Source organism: Gallus gallus, chromosome 1 (assembly GCF_016699485.2).
Source record: "Gallus gallus isolate bGalGal1 chromosome 1, bGalGal1.mat.broiler.GRCg7b, whole genome shotgun sequence".
Lineage (NCBI taxonomy): Eukaryota > Metazoa > Chordata > Aves > Galliformes > Phasianidae > Gallus > Gallus gallus.
Window position 1 is genome coordinate 40,796,625 of NC_052532.1, and position 18,548 is coordinate 40,815,172.

The 18,548-nt window shown below is 35.3% G+C and overlaps 1 protein-coding gene across 5 annotated transcripts in view; it reads left to right on the forward strand.

The window, feature by feature from the left end:
• METTL25 (methyltransferase like 25) overlaps positions 1-18,548 on the forward strand; it is a 58,908-nt gene that overhangs the window by 4,761 nt on the left and 35,599 nt on the right. For 3 of the 5 annotated variants that reach the window (XR_005862546.2, XM_416122.8, XM_040706293.2), the window contains exons 2-5: positions 1,033-1,197; positions 5,395-5,495; positions 9,522-10,139; positions 12,857-13,001. Coding sequence is in view for 4 of the 5 variants with exons in the window: in XM_416122.8 (XP_416122.6) it covers positions 1,033-1,197; positions 5,395-5,495; positions 9,522-10,139; positions 12,857-13,001 (1,029 nt within the window). In the remaining variant the exon portion in view is untranslated. The remainder of the gene's footprint in view (positions 1-1,032; positions 1,198-5,394; positions 5,496-9,521; positions 10,140-12,856; positions 13,002-18,548) is intronic. The other 2 variants (XM_015283397.4, XM_040706295.2) reach the window with 1 other exon arrangement.

The window sequence follows — 18,548 nt, forward strand, 5'->3', positions numbered from 1 at the left end:
GGGAGAAAAGACAAACCAGGAAATATTTATAAAATCAGTATTCAGTTTGTTTGCAGGTCTTGCTAGTTGTAATCTATTATAAAACATTTGTAAGTGCTTAGAGATCTAAAATTACTTTTACCAAAACTATAGAGAGTTCAGCAAATATGTTTAGCTAAAATACAGAGGAATTAGAAAATACAAAGCAATTGCAGATTTAGTAAATGATTCTTACCAATGTACATTTCACTTAAAAATAGATGTACATTTTTGAAAAGGGAACATTTTCTAAAGAACTAACTAATGCCAGACTGAAATGTTTCATCCTCAGTCAAACAAAATATGCACTGGAATTTAACTTTGGCTCAAACCTGGTTGGTAATAAAAATTAATTTAATTCTCCCCACAGATTCACCATAGAATCATAGAATGGCTTGGGTTGGAAGGGACCTCAAGGATCATGAAGCTCCAACCCCCCCGCCACAGGCAGGGCCGCCAACCTCCACATTTAATACTAGACCAGGCTGCCCAGGGCCCCATCCAGCCTGGCCTTGATCACCTTCAGGGACAGGGCATTCACAACCTCCCTGGGCAGCCTGTTCCAGTGCCTCACCAGCTACAAAGGAGCTTGAAAATGATGTAAATGTAATATGTTTAAGTCAAAACATTTCTTATGTTGAACAGCTTCAATTCTTATAAAATAATATTTAATAGCATATATATATTGTCAAATGGAGATAACTAGGAAAGGCATAATGAGCAGGTTTGTAAACAGAAGTGATAATGTTTACTGAATTATCTTGTTGGTTATATTAAAATAGCTCTGCTAAAGTATTAGTTTTCCACATTTGCACTAGTTCAGTTCAGAGCAAATCTTGACCTGCACCCTGAAAGTGGAGGAAAATAGCTGTAGAATAAAAGCAAATTTTTGCATGCGAAATAAATTGTTACTTCTGTCTGATACCATGTATTTATTTTTGCTCTGTGTTCTATGAGGAGACTGCTGCGGGGGTGCTAAGCATTTCTAATAGAAATCTCTTCTTTTTCACACAGATGACGACACATTTTCTGACGTGTTTTGTGAAAACTCCAAGAAACTTATCAATGTACACTTATTTGCCCTGGCTGCCAGGCATTATTCTTTGCCCAACCTTGGAGTGTGTACTCCATTAGAAGATATACTTGAAGCACTGAGAGGAGACAGCCAAGGAGCAAGTGGTATATTTACATTTATATTTCAGTTTTTATTCTCTCACTACAGGATCTGCAGAGTTTTTGTTCCAGAGGGTGGTTTTGTGTGTTTTTTTTTTGTTTTGTTCTTACACACATTTCCTTCCTACATGTTTCTCAACTTCAAATCTCATTTGTTCTTAGATAATTTCTTCATTGCCATTTTTTAGAAAGCGGCTTCATGTGCTTAAATTTCAGCAGAAGGGTGACAGCATTCAGACTTTCCCTGAGATTTTCCCTGTTTCAGAGGCGTTGAGATAGACAATCAGACACATGATTATTTCACATACAGATGAAATATCTCGTTAATTCCCTTTGTTTTTCTTCTCCCACAGCAACACAAATTATGACTGCTGGTATTTCTTTTTTTTCATTTTCTTTTTTTTTTTTTTTAAGTCAGCCTAAAGGCAGGAAGCCGTACTTCTTCAGGTGTTGGGTTTTTTTTGCACACAACTTTTGTTTAATGTTACACATGTGCTCGGGCATTTAACTGAATGTGGCCCAGTAAGTGTCTGATATTTCAAAAGAACTGATTTTATTCATTCTGTGTTTTTTGGAGCAGTACCAAATACGTGTCCTAAAACTAGAGTAGTTTCATTTTCTGTATTTGATGAGATTGGCTGAAAACACTCTCAAGGTGGTATCTTTATATTGGAAGTCTTCCTTCTAATTTTTTGTTTGTTTGTTTTGGATGATGAACTTATATTTATGCTTTGACTGCTGTCATTTTCACTGCATCTGTCCTTTATGGAATCCTCAGTCATAGGTTTGTCACCATCTTTCAGATTTCTCATTAGTTTTTCAGAGACAGACTCTAAGCCAGTAGCCTTTGCTTTCTAGTGTGTTTTGTCAGTGTAATAAATTAAAATGCCTCTGATGTTTCCCATCCTAAGTGATGGGATTACATCCCATCCCTTACTCCCATCCCTAATGGGATTAGATACATTAGGCATCTCTCCTATTTTTACAGCAATCTTCTCTTTCCAATTTTGCCATTTTTCATATTTGTGTCCCCAGTTTTAGATTTCTTCAGAATTACTGAAGTAGCTAAAATAGTCTTAATGGTTTGTTGTGCATTGATCTTGCTGTAAGTTTAGTTCTTGACTTCTTTCCTTCTGCTATTTTTCCACCTGGAGCCTTTTTTTCCTTGTTTGACAGCTCTGTGCTGCTCTCCTCTTGCTTGCTCTTTAGCTATTAACATTTTCATTATGTTCTCATTCTCTGTGTTCTGCTTAATTTTCAGTAATTCTGTAGTTCTTCCTTGTTATACATGTACTTGAGTTCATGCTTGGATTAGCTTTTTCAAGCAAAAATACAAGGATTGTTTCATCTTTTTCTCATGCAGAATGAAACATAAAATAAGGCAATTGCTAATTATTTTGTTCTGTGTCTTGAGGGAGTTCTGCTTTGCTAGGTAGCTGGGATCTGGTTTTGTGGTGTAGTAATTCTAATGGTACTTTACTGAGAAAATAAAATGTTCTAATGTTCTGAACATATACAATAGTATTATAATTCAAAACCTTTGTATTGAACTGGCAAAGTATCGGTTAACTTACTTGCATAAATTAACTGCTTCTGTAGTTCTCTAACTTCAGCATATTGATGCAGACTTATTACTCTTCTTACTTAGAATGATTACCTGAAAAGACTAGTTCCAAAATTTAAGTGTACTCTGAATGTGATGTGTTTTTTCCATTCCTTCCTCATGAAGTTCTCTGTGACCCTCATTGCCCCACTGGGTTGCTTGTATTGAGCACAAAGATCCAGAAGAACCTGGCCCAAGTGGAGCAAGCCAGTATATACCTCTTATATACCTGATATAAGGAGAGGGGCAGTAATTGTTAATAAATCTATCTTAAAATTACATGGACTGTCTCAATGATTTTTAGCATATGGTCATCCCAGTCCCTGCCAGTGTTGGCTGATGAAATTAAATTACAGTACTGTAACTTCTGTATAGATGATGTTGTAAATTATGAAATGACTGAGAATTTCTTTTTAATCTGGTATATCTGAATTTCCACAGGTAGCAAGGATATAAAAGATCTGGAAGATCTGCTTTAGGCATACATGAAAGGCAGTCTCTCCTCACTTCATTTATGTAATAACTAAAGATGTAGATAAAAATAGCACTGTAGAGTTAAAGCAGTTTTTCAATTGGAAAACATTTACTTATGCTAGGGTTCACAATGTAAACAAGCAGTGTTTCAGTACAACTTAGACTTTAAGCTTTCCTTTACTCTGACATCCAGAGTACTTCTGTAAAGTATTTGAGCCTTGCTTTCTTCTTATGTTACAAAAGGATGTTTTGGGCATCTAAACCAGACCTCAAACAGACATTTTTTTTTTCCTATTAGATTGACATATGTTTGCTTGTTTGTCAAAATAATTTAAAAACAAGCAGACAAACAAAAAGCTGTTGCAATCAACATTTAGCAGAAAACCCAGCAAAAATAAAACTTATAAAAGTAATCTTCTGCAAGCAGTGTAATTTTCCATGTGCTTAAATCTAGACAGTGTTCATTCTGCAAAATGTAGGTCTAAAAATAGTTTAGAAACTTCAGTAACTAAGGTGATAAATATATGTGTAGGTGTGAACACACTATTTTTTTTTTTTTTACCTGGAATCTCAGTTCCTTTCAGTTGGGTCTTGTTTCTGGATTTACCCCTGGCATTTGAAATACTTTGGCTTAAGTACTGTTTGAAATTCTACTGCAGAATATTACCATGTCAGTCATTTGATCTTGTATTATAGCAAAGGATAGAAGGTGTGATATGTGATGATGACTGAGAGTGAAGGTGCTGCTTTGGAGACCAGACAAACAAATCTTTTATTTCTTTAAAAATATTTAATAACTGTTTCTTCATTTTCTCCTCCTGCTTCTTCTTCTTCTTTTTTTTTAAATCGAGCTTATCCAAAAAGTTCAAAGATAAGTGAAAAAAACATTTCTTTTTTTCTATTTTTTTGTTTTTTTCATTTGAAATAGTTACAAATCAAGAGTTTTTGGGAGGCCACAGAGCTCTTTGCTGTTTTAAAGCAAATGAGTATCTTTAGTGAACACTTTAGCAAAACATGTATTTCTGTTTTTCTGTTTTGTTTTGTTTAAAAATATTATAGGCTATTATTTTCTTTTGTCAGTTGTTAGATTTTTAATTGTCATAGCAATTTATTATAAAAAAAACAGATGTTTGAGAAATTGAGAGATCCTGTGGGTTTTCAAGAAATAGAGAAAACATTAGGTTTCTCATGAGCTCAGTGCAATTCCCCACTCTCTTTTAAATAAGTAATGCTTCTGGCTCTGTTTCCAGCATGGTTTGATCAAGGACTGAACATAGATTTTGCCTAATGATCAGATTTTGGACAGATGAACACATGCAGTGCAAGAAGTAGAAAAGGGGAAAATAGTGATCTGTTTCGTTTTCTAAGAGCATGCTCATCAATAGCAGTCCTCTTTCTTCTACCTTTACCCAGACTTAAAAAAAATTGCTTTCAATTTAACTCGTAAGGTTTCTGACAAGGGAGCTGCTACTGAGCTGCTCCTTAGTTGGAGGGATGTAGATATGTAAGCTGGTGGTAGAGGTTGATTTCATCTCATTAACATATTTTGAGTCATTTTCTTCTGAAAACAGACAGCAGTACTGTAATCTATCCACACTGTAAATAAAGGGGGAAAAACACTGCGTCTTCCTTTAAATTTTATCAGCATTGTCATAACTTTTATTTGAGGTATCTCCCACTTGATACTGTGAACAAACATACTGGAGAATTAAGAAACAGCACCATGTAACTGTTAATTGTCCTTGCCTTTATATTTTGTATATGTAAAGATAAATATGATAAATGACGTAAAAATGAATGTTTTTTAATGAAAAAGTAGTTTTTTGGTAATAGCTTGTGTCTAATACATGGTCAGGTATTAGATACTTCAGTTTAAAAAAAAAAACTACATTAAAAGTACTATACTTTAAAGTGTTGATTTTTTAAAATTTATTTGTAAAATAAATTTGTATTTGTAAATTCAGAGTTTAGTCTTGTAACTGCTAAGTGCTTTAATTAAAAACTACTGCCCTTAAAGTATAAAAATACTTAGAGATACTTTTAGGCTGGAAATTATTCTAATTGATCACAAATGTTTATTATTATAGATTGTGTCACTGTGTATATATTTTCTTAATCTGATACAGGTATCAAAACAGATGAGTTTATGAATAATAAGAAATCTCATGAAGTACAAGCAATGTCAGAGCTGGTAGACAAAATAGCAAAGTATTGTGGTGTAGAGCAGGTAAGAAAGCATTTCATAATGTATGTTATTGTATAGCTTCCAAATTATTATCTTTATTCTCATCAAATACCATATTTTGATATTTTTCCTCTGCTGCTCTGATTTTTTTCTATAAATAATTATCGCTAAAGAAAAACCTTTAAGGGCGAGCTGAAGGGCAGTTTTGTTTATAAATGGGTTGTTCTCAGGGAACTGCCTCTTAGAGAGCCATGGTCATTTTATGACTCAAAAAAAAGTAAGAAATATTTTTGTCCTCTGTATATTGATGAGCTGAAAATTACACTGCTTTTTGCTATGCACAGGCACTGCCTTGTTTCAGTTGCTGCCTTCTATTGCTGGCAATTTACCGTAGGCATCAGTAGGAGGGCAAAACTTCAATCTTCACCTGTGAGACACACAAGAGTACCACACAGGGAAAAATGCAGATAATCTCAGGAATTTTGAAAGCACATGCATCAGATGGCAAGTTCATCCTTGGATGGTGAAGAACTCTCTTCTGAAATGCAACTTTAACTTACGCTTTTCTTAACGTCACTGTGATTGCATAGTTCACTAAGTCACTGTTACATGAAAACCTCGTAGATGTTTACTAATGGGCCTCTTGGCAAAACACAAGCATCGCAACACTTGACTTTTTTCAGTACCATATTTCACATTGTATGTGTTAGACACATGTTATTTGCTCAGACTGAGTTTATTTTAGATAATGTAAACGATATGTTCTGATGAAGTATTCTTCATAGGTTTGGGTCAAGTCTCCAGTGTCCTTAGAAACTGAAGATCAAAACTCTGAACTCTGACTTGTCTGTTATGTAAGGAGCAGCTGCAGAGGGCAAAGTTCTAGGCAATCTCCTTATTACAACTGGGAATCTCAAGTAAACAGAGAACTGCATCTAAGGCCAAATAATACTGGATGAGTTGCAATCTGTGAGCATCCGCAGTCACTCAGAGATGGAATGAAATCTCTCCAGTAGCTCTGTCAGGAGCTAGCCACAATGACAGATGCAGATGCCCTGAACAACCGTAAAGTGTATGCACTCTATAAAGGGTGAAAATGCCCTATTAACAGATGCACAAAAGTAAATTCTTCTGTTTGTTAGCATATTTTTTGCCTTGCTTACCTTTTTCTTCAGGCAAGTGTCAGTCGTTCAAGTGTTGAAGACTTTCATGTACTGAAAACGTTTTAGGAAAGTGTAGTTTGCACATAATGCGATATTAAATGCTCTCTGCATTTGCTGGAAGATGAATTGGTGGTGTTTCATATAGCATTTCATTTTGATTTTAAATACTTCCCATGAGATTCATGAATGAGAGGAAAGAAAAAGCCATAATCAGAGAGTGAAAAAGTAGAGCCACCTTAATGACCTCACTTAAGTCTCGATGTAGCTGGTTGCTAATAAAATCTCAAACTAACAATTATTAAGTATCTGTCAATACACTACAATGTCAGCCTGTGATTATACACTTTTGTCAGATGACTTGGAGTATCTTCAGGATTATTTTCTGTTTATTTATTGAAAATAATGTAGCATTTAATGAAAAATATGGTTGCAATATATCTCAGAATATGAAATGCTGACTGCTTTATATTAACTTTTTTCCATTTTAGTCATATACTGTGAGAGAATTTATTTGTTCAAAGTTACAAATCCCTAATATATGAAAAGAGCTTTCCAGTACATGTTAAAAAAGAAAAAAACAGAAAAGCCTCCTTCTCAGTTATTAAAAAGCAACTTCTATTGTTTTGGTTACCTTTCAACTTAAAACAATATAAGAACTGTAAAGTTTTAGGAGAGTGTTTTCTTTATTGATTTTTTTTCTGTCTTACTCGACAAAACAAAATGTATATAGCATTTAATTAAAAACGCTGGAGCTATGAAAACACAACACATGTTTTACAATAGCACGTGTCCTCAGGGTGTTTCTTTCAGATATTATAGATCACTGACGGATTGAAAAATGCCCTCCATTTCACCTCCGTACCATGATGCATAATGGGCAGTAGAGCATATTGTCCTCTTGTGGTATTTTACAATATACTAAAATAAATAGTAAAAATAAAAATAAAAGCAAAAATTCTATTACTACTGTAATTACTTTGAGATTAATGATTTGAATTAAAACATTAAAGCAAATTAATTAAAGTTTTTTTTCAGTTGTTTACTGCCCCTCTTAAGCATTGTTGTCCTCATACAAGTGGAACTTTTTTGAAAGAAGTACTTAATTAAACTGTGAAAAGAAGGCAGTAGTAATTCTTCGTTACTTAATTGCACATTTGTTTTCTTTAATGTATTTGTGAAAGTTTTCCTTGGAAATTGCAGCATGTCCAACAAAAGTTGCAAGTATGATATAATTCTGCATTCGCCATCCATTACATTTGTGATTTGGTGCTGGGAAAAGTTGTAAGGCGTATGGAGTTCTTGATTGTGTGCTGCCAGAAAGTGCGTTTAAACACAGTACCCAGCTCGCTCTGGGCAGGACCTTTGGAGTTCATTATATCATGGAAATTTCATTTTAAACGTTCGTGCTTGGCAGATCTGCTATGGGTTACTGATTGCCTTTCCTTATGTCATCAAGGAAAGGTAAAACAAGGATTAATTTAATCCACTTAATTTGTTTAGCACAAGATCATCACATTTTTAGTCAAAATGTCCTTGTTTCAGGACTAATCTCCCAGTGCTAATTAAATAATGTGTTATTCTTCTCCTGAGAATAGATGCCCTATGCCAAGAACTGTCCAGGACCAGCTTGGACAAGGCTTTGAGCAATCTGGTCTATTGATCTGTTCTCTGCCTATGGTGGGGTACTTGGGTGATCTTTAAGGTCCATTCCAACACCAACTGTTCTGTGATTCTTTTCACTTGTAAACAGCTGAAAAAATCTTAAAGAAACAGCAGTTGCTCTTTATAGCCACTAGAGATCACATGTATGAGTTAGAAGCATTCAGTACTTCTCTGTCCAAATTCTGACTTCACAGAAGTAGTTAAAATACCTTGTAGAAGTGGAGATGTGCATATTCTGCATAATAACAATCTGTTATATAAATAGAATTACTCCTTGGGCACTTTTCTTTCCTTCAATTTTAAATAATCTGGGAGAATATTGGTGATTAGTGTAACATATGACATTTTCAACATGTATGCTTAGATTATATCAATTCTCTTTCACTATATCTTCTCTGTACTAATTTCACTCAAGAAATTTGAGGATTCTCATGTACCTAGACAAGCAAACATGCAGTAGTATTATATGGAGAATGCAGATGAGAAAGGTGTGTATAGTCTGAGTAGACAATTTTTACTTAATGGCATGCTATCAGCTTTGAGGGAAACTAAACTTTCAGCTAGTTATCATTCCTATTCACACCTTCCTCCAGAACAGGCAATGGAAAGCACATGTGACATATCAGGCCCTTTGTTTTATTACAAAACCATCCTTGTGTTATACAGATTTGTATGGATTATTTTCACAAAAAAAAGAAACAAGTATAAATAAGTGTTCTGACATAAGAGGCAGTATTAATATGGCATGTCTTTAGGTCGCGTCTGTATTGATTATGTTAAGCACTGAATCTGAAGATGTTTTTTTCCTTTTACTTAGTTTAGTAGGCTTCTAAGTGTCTAAACTTAATATGAACACTTCACTTCCTAACTCAGTATTTTAACCCCGTTTGGCAAGGGCAGGTGGTAGCTTTGGTGATTTACAACTATTTTCTTTAACAGAAGGAAGTTCTATGTCAAAATACACACTGAAAGTATTTTCCAAAAGAGTCAGGACATGTGCAGTGCATAAGCACTGCACTGTCTGTTTTCTAGAGGAAATCAGTTTTGACTTAATTCTGTTTTTCAGAGTCAGAAAGTGTGCCAGAAAGCAGATTTAAGTACAGTAAGACAGATAACTGATAAAGTAATTATGAAATCCATGCTTAGTTTTTTAAGGAAATATTTTGCATTTGATTGAAATGTATCTTGTTGCTCATTAATATGGTATTTTTTTTCTTTTTTTTCCTTTTTCTCCAATATCAAGGTGATTGATATAGGTTCTGGAAAGGGCTACCTGAGTTCATTTTTATCTATGCAATATAACTTAAAAGTTTATGGAATTGATTCATCGAAAACCAATACTAACGGTGCTCATGAAAGGAACAGGAAATTGAAGAAACACTGGAAAACTTATCAGAGTCGAGCAAGAGGCGGTTCTGAAACCCAGAGGTTGGAAAAGCCAATGAAAAGTGAAGTTAAATGTAAAACCATCAATGAAAAACCCTTAAGTAATAACAGCAGTCTTCAAAGTCAAGAGCTAGGGAATACCCAAGACTTAGTTCCTTCTTGTGTTTTCACAGAAGTGGCTATATCTGAGACCAGCAAACAAACTGAAATCAATTTGGCACAGGCACAGTCTGATGAGAGCAAGCTTTCTGAAGAGGCTCTTGCTATTCTCAGTATTCTGCCTGCTGATGCTGTAGAAGTTTTCTCTTCATCCCACTGTAACTATGGGGAAATCTGTGAAGAGGGAAAAGCACAAAGAAAAATGGCATTTATCAAGGCTAAAGTGAGCAAGTCAAGTGAATCAAACCTTTATTTTCCATTGACCTCCTACATCAGCGCGGAAACAGAACTCAGTGACATCATAACAGATTTAGAGGTTATGTCACTAATATTTGAAATATATTATCCTTTGTCTTTATAATTGCTGTTTTCATCCATCCTTAATGTTTGATGTCTGTACATATGTGAATGAATGCCCTGACCAGCTAGTTTACACTAGTATGTATAACAGATTCAGAGATTATTTTTCTATTTTAATATATGTGTTAGTATTGTTGTGTATATGTAAAGTAGCCTTTAGAATTTATGGAGTAGGTAATAATCAGATGTCAAAATTAACAGCATACATATTAGCATATTGGAGTATTTTCCTGTTTGTGATTATAGACAACATCAAACTGTTGTAAAAGGAGTTTTTTATTTACCAGAGAGGCAAATATCTTAAGCACTGGAATTTCAGTTTTCCTTGAAGTTCTATATTTTTATAATTTCAGTGCAATTTTGAAGGCATGAAGTAACTTATTGAGTACAATACTCAACATAAGGAGTTTATAATGTGTTGTATATTTAAATAATGTTTTCATATTTTGGCCTTTCCATGTTACTTAGTACTTGGTAGTCTGCTAGCTGGCAGGAACTGTGTCTACGCATGCAAGTCCAAACTCAGCTGCTCAAAGACAGTGACGCAAGTCTAGAAGCTGCTACTGTGCCTGAGCTGACGTATGTTGATTGAGTAGATACAGTCAGTCTTTTATGGAAAGATGAAAACTCGTATGCCTCCATATGTTCAGATGTGTATTTCATTTCTAATTTAGGACTACTTGTTTGTGTTAGTTACTGTTGTTCTTTACATACCTCTAAAGAGTAGGTAAAGCATCTGCCTTTACATTTGCACATTTGGATTTTGTATCCACTTAGTATGTGATTTGTATAGTAGAAAAGACAAAAGAAATCCTACATCACTGCCTGTTTTTAAAAAAAGCTTTACTGTACAAACTTAAAACTTTATTGTGGTAAAAAAAAAAAAATCAGACTGCACACTGTGTGTGATGCTTGTGCATAATTAAAATACTTTAAAATATGCAATCATGTAAATGGCTTTAAAATATTTTTGGAATTTTTAGAAATATTGTTTTTCAAATAGGCTTACAAACATTTACATTTATTATTTTAACCATAAATTGTGGTTTTTTTCCTCGGTATTTTCTAAACTGGGGGAAAAAAAGTGGAATGGGTAAAATTAGTATTTACTGATTTATACAGTAAGTCCTGGAATTTATTTGAATTGCTGATTAAATGCGGGGGTAGAAATGTGTATTTGTTTGTAGCCCAGGACAAATGCTGAGATAAAAATATTACTGCGCTGATGCCAGTGATCCAGAAAATGTTTTCAGTTATACCCAGGCAACCTCAGTGAAGTCAGGGATAGTCCAGAAGCGTGCCTGACCCAGACAGATCATGCTCATATTGTTCAGAGGTTCTGAGCATTGTAATGTGTTTCCTGGATATGGAATGGATGGCATGTGGTAGCCATCTTCCACTCGCTTTCCCCTGAAAGAACTGCTCTAACTTTAATTCAGCGGTTTAAATGCTGCTTTTGCAAGTGCATATCTTCCATTAGCCTCCAGACATCAGTATTGTTCTGCTCTATTTTATGTGGAAGAAAAGCCTTGTGGAATGGTGAGCTGGGGCTGACAAACAGGAAAAGAAGTCCTTAAAAACTAAGCTGAACTGGAACTGAACTTCTGCCACCGAAAAATTCTGGATGCTAAGACAAGGAGAGGGCAATCATGGAGAATTAGCACAGAGTGAAAAAGAGAAAAGAAGAGGAAGAAAAGGGAGTTTGTGTACAGTTTCACACAAATGTGTACTATACAGATACAAAGTAATATAGAACAAAAAAAAATAGATGCATACGTAGAATTAGAAAGGTCCCACAACTGAATGTCGGCTAATTATTTGTTGATTATGTTTAAGAAATAAGGCTGAATTTCAAAGCAATAAGCACCATGTTTACCGCATAGGTCCTAGTGCTGGGAGGGAAAAGTCTTGTTCTGAACAGTGAGAAGAGGGGTGATTTGGATGGAGAAGTAGAAGGAAAGGGGAAACTGAGGAAAAAGGAAAGCAGAAATTAAAATGGACAGAAGAACAGAGTATCTGAAGTTCTTTATTTTAGGGAAGAAAATGCTGATGTGTTATTGAATTTACTGTCATAGGCACACCACAGTACAGCTACAGTTCTGGAAGTAACAAAGCAGATGAAGAAGGGCCTGCTCTTTAAGTTAAATTTTTATTTAGGAAGTGGTTTTGTTTTCAGCAATTCAGAGTAGCAGAAATGCCACAGATCGGTCCAACTGTCTGTATAACGGTAGCCAATCTGAAGTAAGAAAAGGAAGTTGCAGTGGTAGTAAAAATTATGTCAGGACAGCTAGGAGAAAATGACTGGTGTCCAGTCATCATGCAGATGTTCCTTCCCATGCAGTTAAATGGCTGCTGTTCACAGTCCTAAGCTTTTGCTTCCTCTTGGAGATAATGTATAGAGATACAGAGATCCACAGATGAACAAAATACTGAGCAGTCTGGTTCCTCATAAAGGACATACACTGTGTTTTCTTAGAACTGGAGTGCTTTTCTTATGCCTAGAAAGATTGTGGAACAGAACACCTGGAGACATCATGGAGCTGTTTATTTAAACCTTGTAGATGAATAACCTTTTGCAATATGTTTGGGTTTTGGATTTTGTTGTTATTCATGCTCTTTCAGTTGCACAGGGAGATGCTTTATATTGCGCTTTTTTTTTTTTCCTCTTCTTAGGACTGTATAATGGTGGGTCTGCATACATGTGGTGACCTTGCTGCAAACACACTCCGAATTTTTACTGCCAAGCCTGAAATCAAAGCAGTTTGCAGTGTAGGCTGCTGCTACCATCTGTTGTCAGAACAGTATGAAAACCAAGAAGGTAATTATTCTGAGCTCAACTTGTGGCTGCCAGTTTGCATGTTGAGAATATTATACCTTTTAATTAATAACCTCCTGATGTTTGTTCCTTTCCAATGGCTTATTTAGTACTTATTTTAATTACATTACGTGGGTCATTCACTCCTGGATGCCCTGTAGCTTTCCTGTTATGCCAATATTGCCAATATTCTTACTGAAATTAGGGACATTAATGCAGAATGTTTTAATGTGGTTATGAATACAGCTGGTTTTATTCCATTACTTCACTCATAAAATGTGTAGACTTTTTTGGCCAATGTTTTCATCCTTTTGAAATGTTTTGCACCAGATTTTGCCTTTGGCTGTCTGCATGCAGCATCCATTTATGTTGAGTGGTACATGTACAACTATAAGCAGAATTAAGTTCTTGTAATGTTCTCTAAAAAACATTCATCTGAATGCTGTGCTCTGGGGCTCTGCCATCTTAGAACATTAAGAAACAGCACATTTAATAGCCTTTCATGGAGAGACAAGCTGAAAATTATTTGGGGATTCACACCACAGGGGAATTTTCCTTCAAATTTTCTTTTATTATTATTTCTGATAGAAAAGTGATATCTTGACTTGAAAAGTGAGTTCTTTACCTTTCTGTTCAGCCTTCAAACAACAGAAGGTTACAGATTATCTTTGCACAAATGTAGTGAATGCCTGTTGTAGTAGAAGGATCTGCTGGATTAGTTGGTTTAGCAAGGAGATCTCGTGCTGCTTGTGTTGTCTGCTGTTTAACAACCAACAGTGATGGAACCATTGCTAACAGAAGTACTATTTTCTGTTTAATACTTTCTGCATATCAATTCAAAAGTGTTCTAGTATAAGATAATAAAAAAGGATTTAAACTACAGCTAAATCCTGTCACGTCACTTTCTACTTCGTCATCCAATGCTCTCTTTTCTCTAGAATTTTGTACAGCACCTTCTATACCTACTTCAAGCACTGTACAGATTTACAAATGCATTAACATCTTCATTTCTGTTTAGCTCATTTGTTTTTGATCCATAATGAAAAGCATTAAGTAGCTGGCTTTTCTGAGCAAACAAGTGTAATGTAGCTGAGCTGTCTAAATGGCCATCTGCTGAAGATGAAACTGATAGGCATATCAACCAAATTTGGGAAAGAGATGGTCTGGCAAAGATTATTTCATCTGTCTCAGGGAACTCTATGGACAGAAAGGCAGGAGGAACTCAGCTGCTATTCTGCAACAGTTGGCTGCTCAGCAAGCTAAGGCATAACTCTGGGTTGACCACAACACATGCTAGCTGTTTCTTGTTTTAGTAATCTTTTTATGTACGTTGCACAGTATGGATCTGCTGCAGTTTTTAAAGTTTTTGGACTTTATTGATTTCAATTATTTCACAGTCCTTCAAATGAACAGGAGAAAAAAAGATACAATTGAAATTTATTTTGCTGTATTTGAATTCTAGAAACGCTGTTAGTGAAGAAAAGCACAATTCTTTTACATTAAAGTTTTAAAAAGTGATGAACTTTTTTCGACACTCATAATTAAGTTTGTGTGTCTCAAACATTTGGTTGTTTCTTGTTATTGCAAAGAGGATACAGCTTCCTGCTCTAGTTGTTGGTTGATTACTTTTTCCAGATCATTACGTAAGGCTTTACGAAATATTGGTACTCAGACACAACCAAAGCATCAGATGTGATAGCCCATTCTAAGTTCAAAGAAACAGATGTGCATGTAGTTTTATAACAGTATGGAAATGAAATAAAACTGTGTTGGAATTTCTAGCTGTTGGATTTTTCTCTACATGGTGGATGCAAATTACTCTTAAAGAACTCTTTATGCAAAGTAAAAGGAAGTTACAGTGTTCTTTTTGGGGAAAAGAACATGGAAGTTAGAGTAATGGTAATGCTCAAAAAAAAAAAAAGATATATTTTCTTACTGTTACTGTTGGCATTACTAAAACATAGTTGCCATATTCCCCTGGAGAGGGCATCTATTATATGACTTGCTCGTGAATGTGCAGTGGAGGGGTAATTGTACAACGACCAACAGTGATTCAGCAGCCCATTCCAGTGTTTGACTATCCTTACCACCAAGTTTTTTTCTGAAGTTCTTAGTTTAAGTGCATAATGTCCTTTCACTGTGCAACTCCAGAAGGAGTCTGGTTTAACTTTTTCTCTTCCTTTCCATTAAGTGGGAGAACACTGAAGTTAGATCTTCTTTCATCTTCTCTGCAGCCCTGTAGTCCCAACTTAGCTCATTCTAGTAAGAGTCTGGAGGGTCCAAAGAAGCTCTAGATAGTCTCTAAGGTGCTAAAGAAAGCAAATATACATGTCTCTGAACATGTGGATTATATTGGTGAGCACCAAAACACTGTTAGTTTTCTACCCACATTATAGTCCACCTGCTGGAATCATTAATAAAGTTACCAATCCTAAATATAGGAGGAGAATGACCTCTTTTGACCAGCTTGCTGTGCTGTTTAATTCAACCTAAAATGCAGTTTCCTTTTTTGTCTGTCAGGGCACACTGCTGATTTATGTTAAACCCTCAACTATTCTCAGTCTCCTTGTTCCAAGATTTGTTCCATAATCTTCCTGAGAACTGAAGTTAGACTGAGTGTGATGTTTGCCTTTTTCCTGTCATCAAGAACCTCCCTTGATGGATGTGACTGTTCAGAGATGATAGTGTGGCCTTCTTGTGACATCATCGAGTTCCCTCAGCTCTTGACATGCATCCCATCTAGTCTCTTGGACTTGTGTATTTCCAGATTGCTTGTGTGGTCCGTGTACTGTAGGTAGCGCTTCACTTCCACTAGCTCTGCCAGGGAAGCTAATGCAGGCCTTATGTGGAGAGTATTAGGATGCAGACTTAGAGCTAGGACTCTGTGGTGACAGACAGAAGTACTTCCTAAGAAGCAGACCAAATTAATTGTGCAGAATTTACTGGAACACAGGAAGTCACAATTGTTTGAAATCAGTCCAATATGTGACGGTTTGTCTGTGAGGCCACAGTTGGACATTCTGTTGTAAATCATTTTGTACTTGTTTTATCTTGACTTAGTAGCTTTGAGGATTCTCTGCTTTAGATATGTAAGTAAGTGCTTGATTTTATATTTATATTAAGTTTTTGCCTGAGGTGCTTACTGTGAAGAAGGTTGAGAGTGTCCACCTCAAACCTCTGCTTGTCTTGTTCTGCATCAGAGAAAACACTTATCCCCAGCACCACCAAAGTAGCACATTTTCCATCTTTTCTGCTTCCTTTTCTTTAATGTAAATGCAGATGGTTGTTCTTGTAAGCCTAGTTAAAGCAGATGTGCCAGCCCACACAAAAGCTGCTGTGGACTGACAGTTGCCATAACTTGAAAAAACTGGGCTGTGTACGTTGCTTGGCAGTTCTGTTTTATTTAATACCAAAGTCAGTCTTGTTTGAGGCCAGTGAAAAATTATTTTTTGACTTTTTATTAAATGGGATTAACTGATACTCATGGGAAGAAAATTTACCTGCTTCAATGCCTAACATAGCTTTTATAAGTCTGAGAGTTCGAGTTGACAAAATATCAAGAAAATATTACTAAGCTAGTTTTGGCAGGCTATTGGTTCATGCTGGATATTGGAAGGCTGTTTTTTTTCTGAGGAGTTGAGGACTAATAGCTTACATTTTTCTTACATTCTAAAAATAGTAAAGATATAAAATTGCTTGATTCATTGTGCCATTGGTCCTGCTGTGAATACGTTGGGAGCAAATTGGATAAGAAGTGGATGCCGTAGTCAGTCTTGGATCTTGCAGTTGGCATACAGTATATCCTTCTAAATATCTACAAATAAGCTAAATTCTTCTGGGTTTTCTTTTCTTTTTTTTTATTTTTTTTTTCAATAAGTCAATGCAGTAAATAACTTTGAACTCTTAAGAACATGAGAGCCTTTGTTTTCATTTGTTATTAACTACAACCAAAAGGTGCTGTGTAATCTCCAACTTGCGTTCAATTAAAAAAAAAACCTGAAGCCACTGACTTCAGAGACAGTTGTCTTTAAATTTCACAGATGTTATATTAATGTAATATATATATATTGAATACTAAACTCAGTTAATAAGGAATATTATGACAGCTATCAGAAAATTCTAGGTAGTTTTAGTTTGACTGTGTTTAAGAATTGGCTGTTTGTACAGAGATTCTTCTATGCATTAAATGCACTTTGCCATTACTATAATGGATTCCTCTGGAGTTTTTCTTCACTGTTACTTCATCTGATAGTCAATTACATCAGAATAGGAAGGATTTTTCTAGAGACTTTTCACATAAACTTATTTATTTAGGGCAGGTTTTTATGGAAAACTACAGTCTGCCAATGATTTTTGATTGAAAAAAAAAAAAAAACAAAACCTCTGTGCCTCTGTTTAGGAGCTGTTCTTGGGATTTTGGGGAGCTGTTTTGTCCTACATTCAGCTAGATGGTTCTGGGACATGGAATATAATAATTCCTTAACAACGATAACTACAATTTTAAGGTTTTTTCTACTTAAGACTTGACTTTGCTTACAAAGGAATTGATGTGTTTCTGTATTCTAATTCTCTCCCTCTCACCATCCATTCTCTGAAACACATTGCTACCAATCTATAAGTACTGAAATCTTCGTTTGATATCCTCTGTTTTGAGAAAATAACACATGAACTTGAATAGGTAAATAGCTGCATATAAATAAGCATTTCATTATATAAGATAAAACATAGATATAATCATAGTTTCATTGATAGCGGACTGATCATAACCCATTTCCGAAATTAGCCTGAGTACTGCAAATTGTGAGCTCCAGCTATTATAAGGACTCTACTCTGGGAAGGAAAAGATAAATGCTAGGCAGAGGAATTCCAGAGCTCTACAGGAAAATGTGAAGGGGAGTTTATCTGCAAGGTGTTCTGGATGAAATCAACAAACTGTTTGCAGAAGACTTAGTCTCTGATGCTCAAGTTAGGTACATATAAGCTTTCACTACATGTCAGTTTTCAGAAGCTAATGAACATAATTAAGGGATCTGAAAGGGATGCAAAGGGCTGTTGCAATTCACATGCAACATTTTATCAGATTTGTGAAAACTGAAGTGGCTTTGGTTAAGCTGGAGTCAGCAGACAGAAACTTCAAAACTGAATTTTCTGAAGGATTCCGTACGCAAACATAATATTACTCCATTCCATTGAAATATGGAAAGATTAGTCACTGTTTTAGAAGTATTAGAGTGCAGATGATTTATATGTTGCCTAGCTATATTTTCAAAGATATTCCATATCCTGTGTCTTAAAATAGCTATCACTGATACCATGGCGACGCAGGAAAACATTTCCAAGCAAAAGATCAAAGAGCTTGATTTCCTTTCCAAGGCATCTTTAGCTATTGCTGCACCAGGCACCTTTCCATGAATTTGTGACAGACCTAACTAGTGACTAAAACCCAGGTGTTTTCTATCAAAATTGGCCATGAGAAATATATGAAACTTGAGAAAACGTTAACTAGGTAAGTTTTATAGACATTAAATGACAGTATTATGTATTTCAATT